The following is a 15,389-nucleotide window of genomic DNA, read 5'->3' as shown; positions in this document are numbered from 1 at the left end:
AAACTGCCCAGGTGGATTGCTTTATAGTAAGAATGAATATCTGGTAGCCCCAGACCTCCTAAAGATTTAGGTTGAGTTAGAAACTTGTACTGTAATCTTGCTTTTTATATTTCCAAATAAAGAGGGAAATTATTTGTTTAATCGTTGAAAAAAAAAATTGTTCAGGAGACTGATAGGTAACATGTTCATTGTGTACAATATTTTTGGGAGTATGTAAGATTTTACAACGTTTTATCCTTCCCATCCATGACAAATAGTGTATGTCATGGAATTTTTAAAGGGTTTTGATGGTATTGATAAGGGGGACTACACAATTATTGTGTTATAGGGAATTATGGTCATTGGTGATTTTTAACTCCTAGATATTTAATGTATTTTGAGGGCCATTTAAAAGGTGTATTATTCTGAAGTGTTATAATATCGTTTTTTGGGGCTAAGATATTTAGGGCTTCTGATTTATCCAAGTTGGTTTTAAAGTTTGACAGTTCCCCAAATTGTTCAAAGAGTTGCGTTAGTTTAGGGAAGGATTCTCTGGGGTTTGTGAGTAAAAGCAAGAGATTGTCTGCAAAGGCTACAGCTTTTTGTTCTAAACGCTCAACATGGAGTCCCTGAATGTCAGTGTCCTGCCTAATTTTCTGTATAGGGGTTTCCATGACTATTATAAAGAGTGAAAGTGAGATAGGGCACCCTTAGTGGGTTCCAGTTTTGATCTTGAAACTCTGATAGAAAGAACCATTAACTCTAACTCTTGCTGTGGGTTGGGAGTAGAATGTTAGAATGAAGTGCCAGCTAATCCTAGCAAACGCCTTTTCGGCGTCTGCCCCTAATTATTTTAAATTTGAAGACTCCTGGTTGGGTCTCTATCTGCTGGGTTGTCTGCAGTGGAAGAGGGATTTACTCCCCATTATACTAGTTATACTTTATTGAAATTGATGCAACTTTGGTGATGTGTGCCACGAATTTTTGTAAATGTGTGGACTACTGGTTGAGTCACCTTTTATTTGTGTTGGCTTCTGAAACCATCAAGCCTCCACTCTCTTTAGTCAACTACCCGTGTTACTATCCTTAACTTTTTCTGACAATAGTAGTCTACAAAACTGATGCTTGTGCCACCTGAGCGTGGCTGAGCATCAAAGCAGGTTGAGCTGTTGCATGTAGTATCAGGGTTCCCAGCATGGCAGACCTACACTGATGCCTCACCCACCTCGTCTTAATTTGAAGTTCAATTCAAAGCTGTAAATGCTGGCCCAAACCCTGATACCTCATACATGGCTGATTGCTGCTGTATCATTCTAAAATTTGTACTGTGTGTCAATTGAGGCCACTTTACTGGTGTTTAATTTGATGTGTTTTGGGAGCTTTTGAGCCCGTTAGAAGGCGTTGTGTATGCTATTTTTTGTCTCCCATTGATTTCAATGGCGTTTTGCTGTGTTCAACGAATGATTTGGCGAATATTGTAAATTTGGCAAGCGCTATCCAAACCCAATATTGAAATATTCGCTTATCTCTGCTTGTGATACCTATGGCCAATTAGTTGCTGAAGCAGTGGCCATCATAGCTAGTGATTGGGATCATAGAGGAGATGACTTGGTTAGTAATTCAACTTATGTTCCACTCTGTGCAAGATTAGAGAATACAACATTTACAAATTATATCTCATCATTTATTTCCTCTTATTATCTCCAGTAATTGTATTTTTACACTGGATTCTTTATGATGTTACATTGGTCTCATCTTCTTCACATTCAGGTTTCTACGATACCAGATTCTCTCAGTAGAGATTTTCTATATTTAGCCAATTTTTCTGGTTTACCCATCAAGGTTGGATATGGACAAGAACAAAATGGCTGATAAGCTATTACAACTCACCCTAGAGATCCTATTCCGTCTTACTGGAGAGGTGAGAGATTCTGATTACATTACATCATTCTTATCTATGGGAATAGCCATTGGACAGAACTGGAGAGGTGAGGACTCTGGAAGTGTCTGTAGTGAGATTTACTAATGTTTCTCTTCATAACCAGGATTACACAGTAGTGAAAAATACATCTAGTGACCTCTGTCAGGCCCCTGTGTGTGAGAGATGTCCAATCACAGAGCCTCCACCTCACCCCCTGATACATGAGGACATCAAAGAACAGAAGATTCTAGAACTCACTTACAAGATGATTGAGCTGCTGACTGGAGAGGTGGGAATGCTGGGACATTATACCGTAACGCTATGAAGGGAGTAAGGTGTTAACTACATCATTGTATGTTTCAGGTTCCTATAAGGTGTCGGGATGTTTCCATCTATTTCTCCATGGAGGAGTGGGAGTATTTAGAAGGACACAAAGATCTGTACAAGGACGTCATGATTGAGGTTTCCCAGCCCCTCACATCACCAGGTAATAGGCAGGACTAAATACACATGGCCTATAATATCTATATGTAAAGAATGAATTCAGTCGCTGCATATGTTTCCTTCAGTTCTATCCAGTAAGAAGACAACACCAGAGAGATGTCCCCATCCTCTTCTTCCACAGAACTGTAAACAAGAAGATCTCGATGTTCCTCAGGATCATCAGGTAGATGGAGAGAAGGTGTCATGAGATCTCTCCTATAATGTGCAGATGGCTGTGAAGGTCTTGTGCTCAGCCATGTTTTTATCCACCAGTATTATATGTTCTATACTTGTGTAATGACAACGATGGAGATGGCAGGATTAGAGCTGATCATAGAAGTGACTTCTCCATCTGTCTGTGACTTTTACAATATTTGTTTCAGGGTGAAGATCTGACCCATATTAATAGTACAGAGACAGACATGAGGGCTGATGAGGGGTGGAAAGAGGAGATTCCTACAGATAACCAGCAAGGTGAGTAATAACAAATAAATACATACTCACATATTCTTTTCAGTCATCAGCTTTCACTGCTTTATCAGTGGTGTAGTCCGGACATATCACAATCATGTGATTACCATTCTGCCATTAGACCCCTGTATTTTACTCCACCCTTTACTTTTCAAATTACTTTGGGTAATGAAAGCCCTTACAATTTAGAGGTTCCACCTACCTCATGGAATTAGAAGACACTGACCGTTGCCTGCCCAGATCTGTAAACTACAAAGCCAAATAACAGCGTATGTAAAATGTGCTGACAAGTTAGAAAATCACTTGAAGAAAAATTATTATGAATTGCCTGATATGTTTTTGGATAAATCTACCTTCTCTCCTTTCTGTGCTGCTGAATGTGCTCATATGGTCACTACAGACCAGATCCAGTCTTTCTGGACAAACTTTGCTTTTATGATTTACAACATTAAATGTTCAGTGAGGGCCAAGTGTGAATTTCTTTACAATAACAGCAGAGTTTCCCTTCATCCTGAATTTTTTTATTTCTTTTAAAACCTACTAACGTCAAAGAGAATTTTCACTGGAAACATACTGGAGAGGAGACATGTTTCACTGCAGTTATTAGTTTGTCATTTGAGCCTGAAAGTTGGCTCTAGCATGTTATGTGTTGGGAGGGGATAATCGTCCATCACAGGGCCAAGTTTATTGTGAACAGCTAAAGAATGGGGCAGGACGGATGTTCACCTTCCACTATCTGGTGTGGTCCAGCAAGCAAAAGTTTAACCTCTGACTGAGTCCAGAGTTCTCTGTGCTCTGAATGCGATCTAACCTCCAAAACTGTGCTCTTGTTAAACAAAGCTGAACCCTGCGGACCCCACACTTATGTGGAAGGTAATGAGTGCTTTTTTTTTAGACGAATAAGACTGAGTCTATTGATGTCTATTTTTCTTTTGGACTCGTTTTTGAAACATGTTTTTAATAAACCAGTTGAAGATTTAAATGAAAAAGTACTCCTCTGAGTACCTCATTAAGCAGCTGAGTGAGCTGATCTACCACAGTTGAAGCTAGAAGTGCAGGCAAGATCCCCAGGAGGTAAGTGTGATGGCTGTGGACAAACTACATGTCCTGGGTGAAGGCGGCCATAAGTATAGAAGAGTGGTAGGACAAAATGGAGGAGCTGATCAAGCACCCGGTCCAAGTTCAGCAACTGCAACAGAGGCAGCAACACGCTGTGCAAATGTAACACCTTGCAGATGCATTTCGTGGTAGGGTGACCGCCCTATCCCAAGTTGAGATGATAAAGCACATGTCCAAAAGGCAGTAAGACGTGCCATGCAAAAGTTGACCCCAGGAGACTATGTAGAAGTTGTCCCATGTCCACAAACTGATGGACCTAAGCCTAGTGAGGCACGGTTCATAAAATGCCTATCCGTCTTGCAGTGAAGACTGTCAACCCAGGAAAAGACCACAGACAAATCCTGTGATGGTAAATGGTGTACTGGTGTCTGATTTCATGGACACTGGAAGTTTGGTGACCCTAGTAATGGCCACACTCCCCCACCAGTTTATCATTGCAAGGATTGTGAGCATCCGCTGTATTCGCGGCAATGCTAAGGAATGCCATGTCGCCACTATAGAAACAAACTGTGGCACTGAGTCTCATGAGGTGATACATCTGGTTATAATAGGGCAGGACTTTACCTTATTCTGGGACTTATGAAGAAAAGGGTGGGGTGCCAAGTTACTTAGATAAAAACAGGTTTGTCCTTAAAAACTACCCATTGCAGTCAGAGGCAGGTGAGCTCCCCCTGTGTGCTCGATGGCGATGAGGACAACGACCCATGAGACCAATATCCAAGAGTTGGGGGGATTCTGGGGAGAACTTTGGTACTGCTGAACTGAAGGGGCGTTTTGATAACAGTGTTAAACGAGGTTGCTTAAGAGCCGGGGACCGACACTATGTTTTCATACTTTGCAGTAGATGGGGATTTGCTAAATCGGGTGACTAAGCGGGGAGGGGGGAAGGTTTTGGAACAACTGGTGGTACCAGAACCTAAAGTTAGGATATTAAAAATGGCCCATTCTCACCCATAGTAACAAAATTTATAGATAAAATTAATTGATTATTAAATCTGGAACATAGCATATATTTGAAAAGGAAGGCCATCTCCAAATTTTAAAAATATGGACTCCATTTATTGACGTCTCCGCCCTAGCACCCAGAGAACTGCAAAGATTTATAAACAAAACCAAGGATAAAGCAATATGTGCACATACCCCAAACAAACAAGCAAAAAAGGAAGTGCATCAAACAATTAACATAGGGTACCCAGCAAACACTGTTTTTTATTAAAAAAAAAAGCATAAAGCTGACCCACCGTGGCAAGGTCTACCCAATTGGGACAGTAACTACACGCTCTAATGTTAAAACCTACCTAGTGTGAATTGTGGCAGAGAGTCACAGGGTCTCAACTGGACACCCAGCTTTGGTGGAACTATATATGAACAGCCACTTCAGTGAAAAGGGGGCCACACCCTATTTGTACTGAATACAAAAATACTGAAGAAAAACAGAAAACAGAGTGGAGTATGACTTGAAAACATGTATGATGCAAGAACATGCCCACACCGGCCACGGAAACAAACAAAACCAAAGAAAAAACAATATGTGCACATACCCCAATGAAAACAAACAAGCAAAAAAGCAAGTGCATCAAACAATTAACATAGGGTACCCAGCAAACACTGTTTTTGATTAAAAAACAAAAAAGCATAATTCAACCTGCACAAGCCATGGGGAGATAGATAGCCGGTGAAAGTTATGTGCCTTGGGGCCATTACAAGAGCCAATGTTGAGGTGATATCACTGATCTAGAAATAACATTGCCAAAAACCTGTCCAGCAAAACCGAGACTTGTTTTCAGAGTTGCTGGGATGTACACAGACCATGGAGCATGAAGTTCTGATGGAACCGCACGTCCGCGTAAACCTTAATCTATAACGAATCCCTGAAGCCCACCGTAATGTGATTTTGAAGGAGGTGAGGAGAATGTTGAGCTTGGGTGTCATTGAAAAGTCAAGGAGCGGCTAGTCCAGCCCCATTCTCCTTGTGCCGAAGCCAGATATAGAATTGTGGTTTTGTAATTGATTATCGTAAGGTGAATGAGGTGTCCAAGTTCGATGCATATCCAATGCCCCAGATCAATGAGCTCATTGAGAGGCTAGCATCAGTAAGGTGCATCACCAGTCTTGACCTAATGAAAAGGTATGTGCATATTCCCATGTCCCAAAAGACTGAAGTGAAGATGGCCTGCTGTACAACTAATGGTTGCTTCCACTACACCAGGAGGTCTATTGGGCGGCAATGAGTCCCATCCACCTTCCATAGGGCCATGGACCATGTCCTAGCTTTTCACAAGAAATACTGTGCAGCTTACCTAGACTATATTGTGATCTTCAGCAAGGATTGGAAAAATCATCTGCAGATGGTCCAGGCGGTACAGAATGCACTGAGGAAAGCGAAATGTACCATAAATTTGAAGAAGTGCACCATTGGGAAGGAGGATGCCAAATACTTCGGTGGGGCGAAATCAAGTCACAGGAGAACAAACTGGAGGTGATCCAAAATTGACTACCAAAACTATCCAAGAAACTGGTTAGGGGGTTTCTAGGAATTGTGGAATACTATCAGCGGTTATCCCGAATTTTGTAAGTAGAAAAAAAGCTTTGACAAAGAACAGGTGCATCCTTTTTGAAATGCGTCGCTTTCTGCATTTCTGCTTTGCATCAGAATGATACTTTTTCATCTATGATGGAACAAAGTTTAAAGACATTTTACTAGGACCTGAAAATATCTTGTTTCTATTCTTTATCCCAAATTTTGCCATGATAACTGCACTCTTGACCGACCTTCGTAGGGACACAAAGTCAATGATGGCCAAGTGGACTTCCGAAACACAGACGGCTTTCCAGAAGTTGAAGTTAGCCCTGTGTAAGCAACCAGTATTGGTCTCGCCAGACTTCATGAAGGAGTTCTTGGTCCAGACGTATGCTTCAGATGTTGGGTTTGGAGACTTGTTGTCACAAGAAATAAATGGGAAGGAACATCCAATCCTACACTGTAGGAAACTCCTCTCTTGTGAGAACAATTATGTCATTGTGGAAAAAGAATGCTTGGCCATCAAATTGACACTTTGAAGTACTTCCTGCTGGGCCAAAAGTTCAGGTTAATGTTAGACCATGCGCTTTTGAGATGTTTGAGGGAAAAGAACGGAAAGAATGCCCTGGTGACTAGGTGGTTTCGGACATTAGCTTCAGCTTTCATCTGGAGCATAGGCAAGGGAAACTACATGCTAACGTAGATTCCCTGTCGAGGCTTCCCTAGAGACTTAAAGTGTCAACCCCCCACCCCAACTTTGGGCAGGGGGGATATGTAAGAGGGTCACTGGGGAGACAATATTTTATTAAGGTTTTTAGGCTTCAATGATATGAACCCGGAAGTGTGCTTGAGCATGTTATGTGCTGAGAGGGGTAAATCGTCCATGACAAGGCCAGGTTTGTTGTAAACAGCTAAAGAATTGGGTACAATGGCTGTACTGAGTGAGCCGATTTACCACAGCATTTAGCGTCCACATGTTTGGCATTTCTGTAGCAATGAGAGCCTGCTTAATTTACAGGGTGCATGCCTCCAGAAGCACAAACTCGGCACTACATAGGGGCACTACAACATACTGGGCACTGCAATGTACGGTCACTACAATAGCAGATTTTACATAGCAAAACCATTCCAGCAAAATCTGAATTCCAATATGACACTCCTTCCTTTCTAAGCTTTTAAATGTGCCTCAAAAGTACTTTTTGACCACATATTGGGTATTGGCATACTAAAGAGAAAATATGTAACAAATATTACCATTTATTTTCTCCTGTTGTCTCTTTTGAAAATTGAAAACTTGGGGCCAAAGCAACATTTTACTGGAAAAATAGCAATTTTCCAATGCCTATTGTTATATAATTCTGTGATTCGCTTGAGGGTTAAAAATGCTCACTACACCACTAGATCAATTCCTCAAGAAGTGTAGTTTTCAAAGAGAGGTCACTTCTGTGTGTTTCTGCTGTTTTGCCATGTCAGGGGCTCTTCAAATATGACATGGTATCTGCAATATATTCCAGCCAAAATTGTGCACCTGAATTCAATTGGCACTCTTTGCTTTTCGAGTTCTGTTGTGCTCTCAAACAGTAGTTTTTCATCACATATGAGCTATCGGTGTACTCAGGAGGAATTGGACCCTAAAACCTGTTGTGCACTTTATCCTGTTAACCTTGTTAAAAGGATTGATTTGGGGCTAAAGCAACATTTTTGTGGGATAATTTTAGTTTTTCATTTTCAACGTTATAAAATTCTGTGAAGCACCTGCGTTCAAGGTGCTCAACACACCTTTAGATAAATTCATTGGGGAGTGTAGTTTCCAATATGGGGTCACGTGTTGAGGGTTTCCACTATATAGGCACATCAGGGGCCCTGAAAATGCAATATGGGGTTAGTAGTCCCAGCCAGTTGGCACTCATTCTCTTCCGAGCGCTGCTGTTGGAGATGAGAATCTCTCCTCACTCAGGTAGGATCGGTCTAGATATCTAAGCTTATACAGGTGCTTCTCCCAAAATTAGAATATCATCAAAAAGGTAATTTTTAGTGTTTATTGTCACATTTTTTGACTGCAATAGTTAGTGCCCAAAATACTCTTAACTGCTTCCTGCAGCCGGTTTCGTGTTCCTAACCAGGCCCCATTTTTCAAATCCGAAACTTTATGCGGTGATAACTTTGGATGCTTCTTCCGATTCCAGTGATTCTGAAATATTTTTTTTGTGTGACACATTGTACTTTGTTTCTGGTAATTTTAGGTTAATATATTTTGCCTTTGAGTTTCAAAATTGCCAAATAATTTGTAATTTTCACAGTTTTAATTTGTATGCTCCTTAATCAGATAGTGATACCAGACAAAATAATTATTAAATAACAATTACCGTATTTCTACTTTAGGTCGGCAGCATTTTTCCAACATCCCGTTTTATTTTTTTCAACATGCTTTTATTTTTTGGGGGATGATAGAAGGATTACAAGTTTAGTAACAAGTTTTGATATGTTCAATTAAATTTACAAAAGCTATTATCCCCTTACTGACGTCGGACGGAATAGTACGTCCGACGTCAGTACCCCCACTTTGAGGTGGGCTCTGGCGGTGAGCCCACCTCAATGCCGCGACATATCAGCTGTTTTCAGTTAAACTCTGTCAGCGGCATTTAACAAGCGCTTCTGGCCATCGGGCCGGAAATACGCGCACTACTGACCCCCGTCAGCAGTGCGTCGGCATGACAACCAGAAGTCTCCTGAAGACCTCTATGGTTGTTGATGCCAGATTGCTGTGAGCGCCACCCTGTGGATGGTGCTCGTGGCAATGCTGTAATTCTACTACATAGGAGCGATCTGAGCATTGCTCCTATGTAGCAGAGGTGATCGAGTTGTGGCAGCTTCTAGCCTCCCATGAAAGCTATTGAAGCATGCCAAAAGTTAAAAAAAGTGTTTAAAAATATGAAAAAAATTAAAAAAAGCATAAAGGTTCAAATCACTCCCCTTTCACCCCATTCAAAATAAAACAGTAAAAAAAAACAAACCTACACACAGAAAAGGTTAAGTGGTTCCTCCTAATGGGAAGGACATAGAGCCTATACCTCTGAGCCCATCAGTGTTCCAAGCTAGAGAGTCTTTTGTTCAGGGTGTCTCCCAATGTGTATCCTGTTTAATGAATCATCAGGGCAGTTGCGGGTGACAGCTGTGGTTCCTCTTGCCACTTTTTAATAATACACTTACCACCTACTTGTGGTTATACAGGTCCTGTATGCTGCCATATAACGAGAGACTAACCTCTCACATTTAAAATTACATTGAGGGACCTAAATTTTAAACAGAACCGAACGGGCATAGAAAACATAAAATTAGAAGACACAAGAGAAGTAAATGGGCCTGGATCACAACAGGTTCAAATACACAGAACTGAACCAGAGGAGAACAATATGTATTTTGCAGCTTCTAACAATATGCTTTAAACTTTAGAAAAGTGTGGTGCTTTCCAATTAAAGGGAACCTGTCACCCCGAAATTCACGGGTGAGTTAAGCCCACCGGCATCAGGGGCTTATCTACAGCATTCTGTAATGCTGTAGATAAGCCCCCGATGTTACCTGAAAGAGGAGAAAAAGACGTTATATTATATTCACCCAGGGGCGGTCCCGCTGCTGGTCAGGTCAGATGGGCGTCTCCGGTCCGCTGCGGCGCCTCCCATCTTCATTACAAGACGTCCTTTTCTGATCTTCAGCCACGGCTCCGGCGCAGGAGTACTTTGCTCTGCCCTGTTGAGGGCAGACAAAGTACTGCAGTGCGCAGGCGCCGGGCCTCTGACCTTTCCGGCGCACTGCAGTACTATCCTCTGCCCTCAACAGGGCAGAGCAAAGTACGCCTGCGCCGGAGCCATGGCTGAAGATCAGAAGAGGACATCTTGTAATGAAGATGGGAGGCACCGCAGCGGACCAGAGACGCCCATCCGACCTGACCAGCAGCGGGACCGCCCCTGGGTGAGTATAATATAACGTCTTTTTCTCCTCTTTCAGGTAACATCGGGGGCTTATCTACAGCATTACAGAATGCTGTAGATAAGCCCCTGATGCCGGTGGGCTTACCTCACCCGCGATTTTCGGGGTGACAGGTTCCCTTTAACTGAAGCAGGGAGCTGATTATTCCATGCCAGACTGGGTGGTAGTACTGGTCCCAGCTACCCTATTTTAGTGGCTTAACAGAGCCTGTGATGCCAAGATTTACTGGTTACAATGTCTCATCCATCACAAATGCCGCTTGCAGAATTAATGATGGCGGCGACTGGTGACAGAAGCAGACATCGCAGGAGTAGACGCCAAGGAAAAATGACACACCATTTGCAGATGCCCCAATGCTACAGAATAGCAGAAAACTAGAGCAGAAGAAAACCCCATAAAGTGACCTTATTTTGTTTATTATTACCATCAGTGAATTCGTCTATAGGAGTCGTAACTATTTTGAGACCTTAGTGGGGGGCTTGTTTTTTACGAGAAGAATAGAAGTTTTTATTTGTATAATTTTCACCTACATAATATTTTTGATTTTTTTTCCAATATTGTGGAGGCAGAATGAACAAACAGTTAAACACGACACTCTAATGGTTCATGCTATGACGTCTACTATTAGACTGTGAACTATCATTGTCTTAGTGAATAATTCAATTTTGCTACATAACTTCCCATTTTATGGACAGTTTGAGTAGAAATGTTCAAAAATATAACTTTCAAGAATATTCTATTCAAGAATAATAATTGGTTTTATTTCTTGGCAGTTGACTCTACCAGGGGATCAGAAGGACAACTATCAGCTTCAATTTTGAAATCTAATGACCTTCAGATCACACAGGATACAACTGAAGACAATACCATTACTTCAGATATACCATTATCCTTTCACAGCAAAAATCTAACTTCTGATCCTTCGAAACAGGTCTTATCTTCTGATTCATTACAGGCTACTAAGAAAAATAAAAGTCAGAAAAGAAGCATTAAAAAGCAAACTGCTCTTAAAGAAAAGAAGCCAATCACACATTTAGAATATGGACATAGTTGTCCCCTTGAAATATCTTTTGTTAAACATCAAAACATTCACATAGAGGAGAAGAGTTTCTCTTGTTCCAAATGTAAGAAATATTTTAACCAGAAATCAGATTTAGTTAAGCATGAGAAAATTCATACTGGTGGGGAGAAGCCATATGCATGTTCAGAATGTGGGAAATGTTTTGTACGGAAATCACATCTTGTAATACATCAGAGAATTCACACAGGAGAGAAGCCATATTCATGTTCAGAATGTGGAAAATGTTTTGTAGAGAAATCAAATCTTGTTATACATCAGAGAACTCACACAGGAGAGAGGCCTTTTTTATGTTCAGAATGTGGAAAATGTTTTGTAGAGAAATCACATCTTGTTAAACATCAGCGAATTCACACAGGGGAGAAGTCTTTTTCCTGTTCAGAATGTGGAAAATATTTTGGACAGAGATCATATCTTCTTATACATCAAAGAACTCACACAGGGGAGAAGCCTTTTTTATGTTCAGAATGTGGTAAATGTTTTGGAGAGAAATCATGCCTTGATAGACACCAGAGAACTCACACAGGGAAGAAGCCATATTCATGTTCAGAATGTGGAATATGTTTTATACGGAAATCAGCGCTTGTCATGCACCAGAGAACTCACACAGGGGAGAAGCCTTTTTCATGTTCAGAATGTGGAATATGTTTTGTATATAAATCATCGCTTGTCAGTCACCAGAAAACTCACACAGGGGAGAAGCCTTTTTCATGTTCAGAATGTGGGAAATGTTTTGTAGAGAAATCACGCCTTGATAGACACCAGAAAACTCACACAAGGGAGAAACCTTTTTCATGTTCAGAATGTGGAATATGTTTTGCATATAAATCATTGCTTGTTAATCACCAGAGAATTCACACAGGAGAGAAGCCTTTTTCATGTTCAGAATGTGGAAAATGTTTTGCGTGGAAATCACAGTTTGTTAGACACCAGAGAACTCACACAGTGGCAAGTCATATTCATGTTCAGAATATGGGAAATGTTGAGTAAATAAATCAAGTCCTGTTAAGCACCAGAGAACTCATACTGGGGAGAATCATGTTCATATTAAGAATGGGGAAATATTTTGAACAATAATGCTATTTTCTTAAACATCTAAAATCCCACAAGGGGAGAAGCCATTATCATACCTGGAATGCGAAAAATGAATTACTAGAAAACATTTTATTAAACATCAAAAATAACGCACACGGGGAGAAACTATATATTTTAATGACAAATTTTTACTAAAACCATTTATAAAAAAACTAGGCAGAAAGTAGCGAAAATAGGGTATTTTCGGATATACTATTGGAGTTATTTTTCAGTCTGTACTAACCTAATTTATGACATAAAATGTGTTTTTAATTTATTGTACAGCTGCTGTCGATCCTCCGGTTGCAAAACCAACAAGCATGAAGATAGGAATAATTTGTGGATATCTCCCGCGCTGCTGTGTTTTGAATTATCACATTTCCTGAAGAATAAGTGATTGACACTTTGAAATGAGTTCAATAAAAACTACGTTTGAATAAATCCCTCAGAATTGATGTCTTCCATATACAGCAGTGTGGGAGATAACCACAAATTATTTCTATCTTCTCACAAAAACCATACAACAGACAGTCGTGTAATTAAACAAGAAAGGGAAATTATTTTAGAGCTCACTGTATTTTTTTGACTATTAGACGCAATTTTAACATGTAAAATTACTCCCAATAAGTGAGTGCCTCTTATAGTCTGCCAGCAGCTTCCTGTAGCAGAGAAGAATGCTTGACACACTGTTCTTCCAGATCACTGAGAGAACTGCTCTCTCCTGCCCCACACCGATCTATGTGATTGGACCAAAGCAGTGGAGGAAAATACCGGGACCTGCACAGAGGATGCTCGTTCTGGGGGAGCAGCTGAAGAACCTTCTAGCTCTAGGATCTTTAACCTGACCTGGAAGTAAATTCAAAATGGGCAAATGTATACACAGTGTATGTGTATGTAAATGTGTATATGTAGAAGACCTACAGCGTGGGCTAGCACAGTGTGTTAGTGGTTATCTTTGCAGTGATAGGGAAATCAGGGACCACCTTAATGTATTCTCATAATTTATACATATGTCTCAGAATATGTCCAGACATGCCTGACTTTGCTAAGTCATCTTGTTGACTACTAGAACTGCTGAGAGAGGTTAAAACCGAATGAGACTTAGGACATTAGCCCCTATGTGTCTTAAACCCAAGTTACCCCTTAGGTAAAGATCACCTGATGAATTAAGAATGATCTCATATGTAATAAACAGTTGATTTGCGCACAAACATGATGTATACGCCTACTCAAAAGTGTATATAACTGAATGTCCTTCCTTGAATAAACCCGGCACAGCAGCTGATACAGATACCACATCTGATCTCTGTCCGTCATTCTCCGGAGCAACTCACACATTTGGCAGCCATCCAATATCCCTGAGGGTCTGACTTGAAGACCGCCCTAACAGCAGCGTTGGCGTTCTGGGTTCAACTCCCACCAAGAAGAACATTTGCAAAGAGTTTGTATGTTCTCCCCCTGTTTGCATGGGTTTTCTCTAGGTTCGGCAGTTTCCTCCCACACCCCTTAGACATACTGATATGCAATTTAGATTATGAGCCCCATTGGGGACAGTGATGATAATGTCTGTGGCTCAGTGGATAGCACCGCAGCCTTGCAACGCTGGAGTCCTGGGTTCAAGCCCCACCCTGGACAACATCTGCAAAGAGTTTGTATGTTTTCTCCATGTTTGCGTGGGTTTCCTCCGGGTTCTCTGGTTTCCTCCCACATTCCAAAGACATACTGATAGGGAATTTAGATTGTGAGCCCCATTGGGGACAGCGATGATAATTTGTGCAAACTGTAAAGCGCTGCGGAATATGTTAGCGCTATATAAAAATAAAAATTATTATTATTATTTATTATATAAATGTGCAGTGTCTAAGAATATGAGAAGGCTGCACTGGCTGATTTTTTCTGTACTATCTGTTGGGTCAACTCAAGGCACTCCATATCTGGATGCCGGATTCTTAGTTACCAAACTCAGAGAATCATCTGTCTCGAGCAGTTGGAACCAACTGTTTGCTGGGGTTCATGGAACAAAATAAATTTATTGCCCCCAAATTGTTACCATTACTTAAACTAGCATCCTCAGCGTGGACACAGGCTAAGAAACGAGTTGGTTTTAGCCATGTCATAGCTGAAATGTTAATATGAGGGAATCCTTATTTGTTGACATTGATGAAACATCTGTAATGTCTGCTTGTTGAAAGACATTTATGAGTCAAATGTATTAATATTATTTGAGCATGTGCAGCTTAAATTCCAAGGTTCCAATTCTTAAGGAATCTTCAGCTCAAGGCGGCACTTCAGTCCCTTCTGCCAAATCTCTTACTCCTCTCAAGCTATTCTGAAAGGAACATTCTCCTACCTCGGAATGTCTACGGTGTCATACCCCTGATACAGATTTTGTATATATAATATAGACTTGCCCAATAGTTTCATTTTGTCATGAGGTGACTAGTCTATTATCCTTTGTAATATCTATTCGAAGCTCATGTGATCCATTGATCTGTCTGTTTCGGGTAGTAGAAGAGGAAATATGGGTCACTATATTAAGATTTTCTTGCGTGAGACTTTGTTTCTGGCAAAGAAGCTACTAGCAATGCATCGGATGGGTAATTCGCAGCCAACACTGCAATCCTGGATCACACTGGTTAATTCAATATGAAATATGAAAAAAAAATAGTCTATCAAAATAGAGGATGTACATTAAAGTTTTCCAGAATTTGAGACTTTTGGAACTATTCATTTCTCACAGTCTCTACCCGGGAATG

The 15,389-nt window shown here is 40.8% G+C and overlaps 1 protein-coding gene across 2 annotated transcripts in view; it reads left to right on the top strand.

Annotated features, from left to right (window-relative positions):
• The window catches only part of LOC138663791 (oocyte zinc finger protein XlCOF22-like), a 90,245-nt gene extending 76,316 nt beyond the window's left edge, over positions 1-13,929 (top strand). The window contains exons 2-7 of one of the 2 annotated variants that reach the window (XM_069750128.1): positions 1,750-1,900; positions 2,025-2,189; positions 2,264-2,387; positions 2,470-2,567; positions 2,767-2,857; positions 11,255-13,929. In XM_069750128.1, coding sequence (XP_069606229.1) covers positions 1,829-1,900; positions 2,025-2,189; positions 2,264-2,387; positions 2,470-2,567; positions 2,767-2,857; positions 11,255-12,549 — 1,845 coding nt within the window. In that variant the 5' untranslated portion in view covers positions 1,750-1,828 and the 3' untranslated portion in view covers positions 12,550-13,929. The remainder of the gene's footprint in view (positions 1-1,749; positions 1,901-2,024; positions 2,190-2,263; positions 2,388-2,469; positions 2,568-2,766; positions 2,858-11,254) is intronic. The other variant, XM_069750129.1, reaches the window with a different exon arrangement.
• Positions 13,930-15,389: the final 1,460 nt, after the last annotated feature.

The sequence above is a fragment of the Ranitomeya imitator genome, chromosome 2, assembly GCF_032444005.1.
Source record: "Ranitomeya imitator isolate aRanImi1 chromosome 2, aRanImi1.pri, whole genome shotgun sequence".
Classification (NCBI taxonomy): domain Eukaryota; kingdom Metazoa; phylum Chordata; class Amphibia; order Anura; family Dendrobatidae; genus Ranitomeya; species Ranitomeya imitator.
This window is presented reverse-complemented; position numbering and strand designations above follow the sequence as displayed.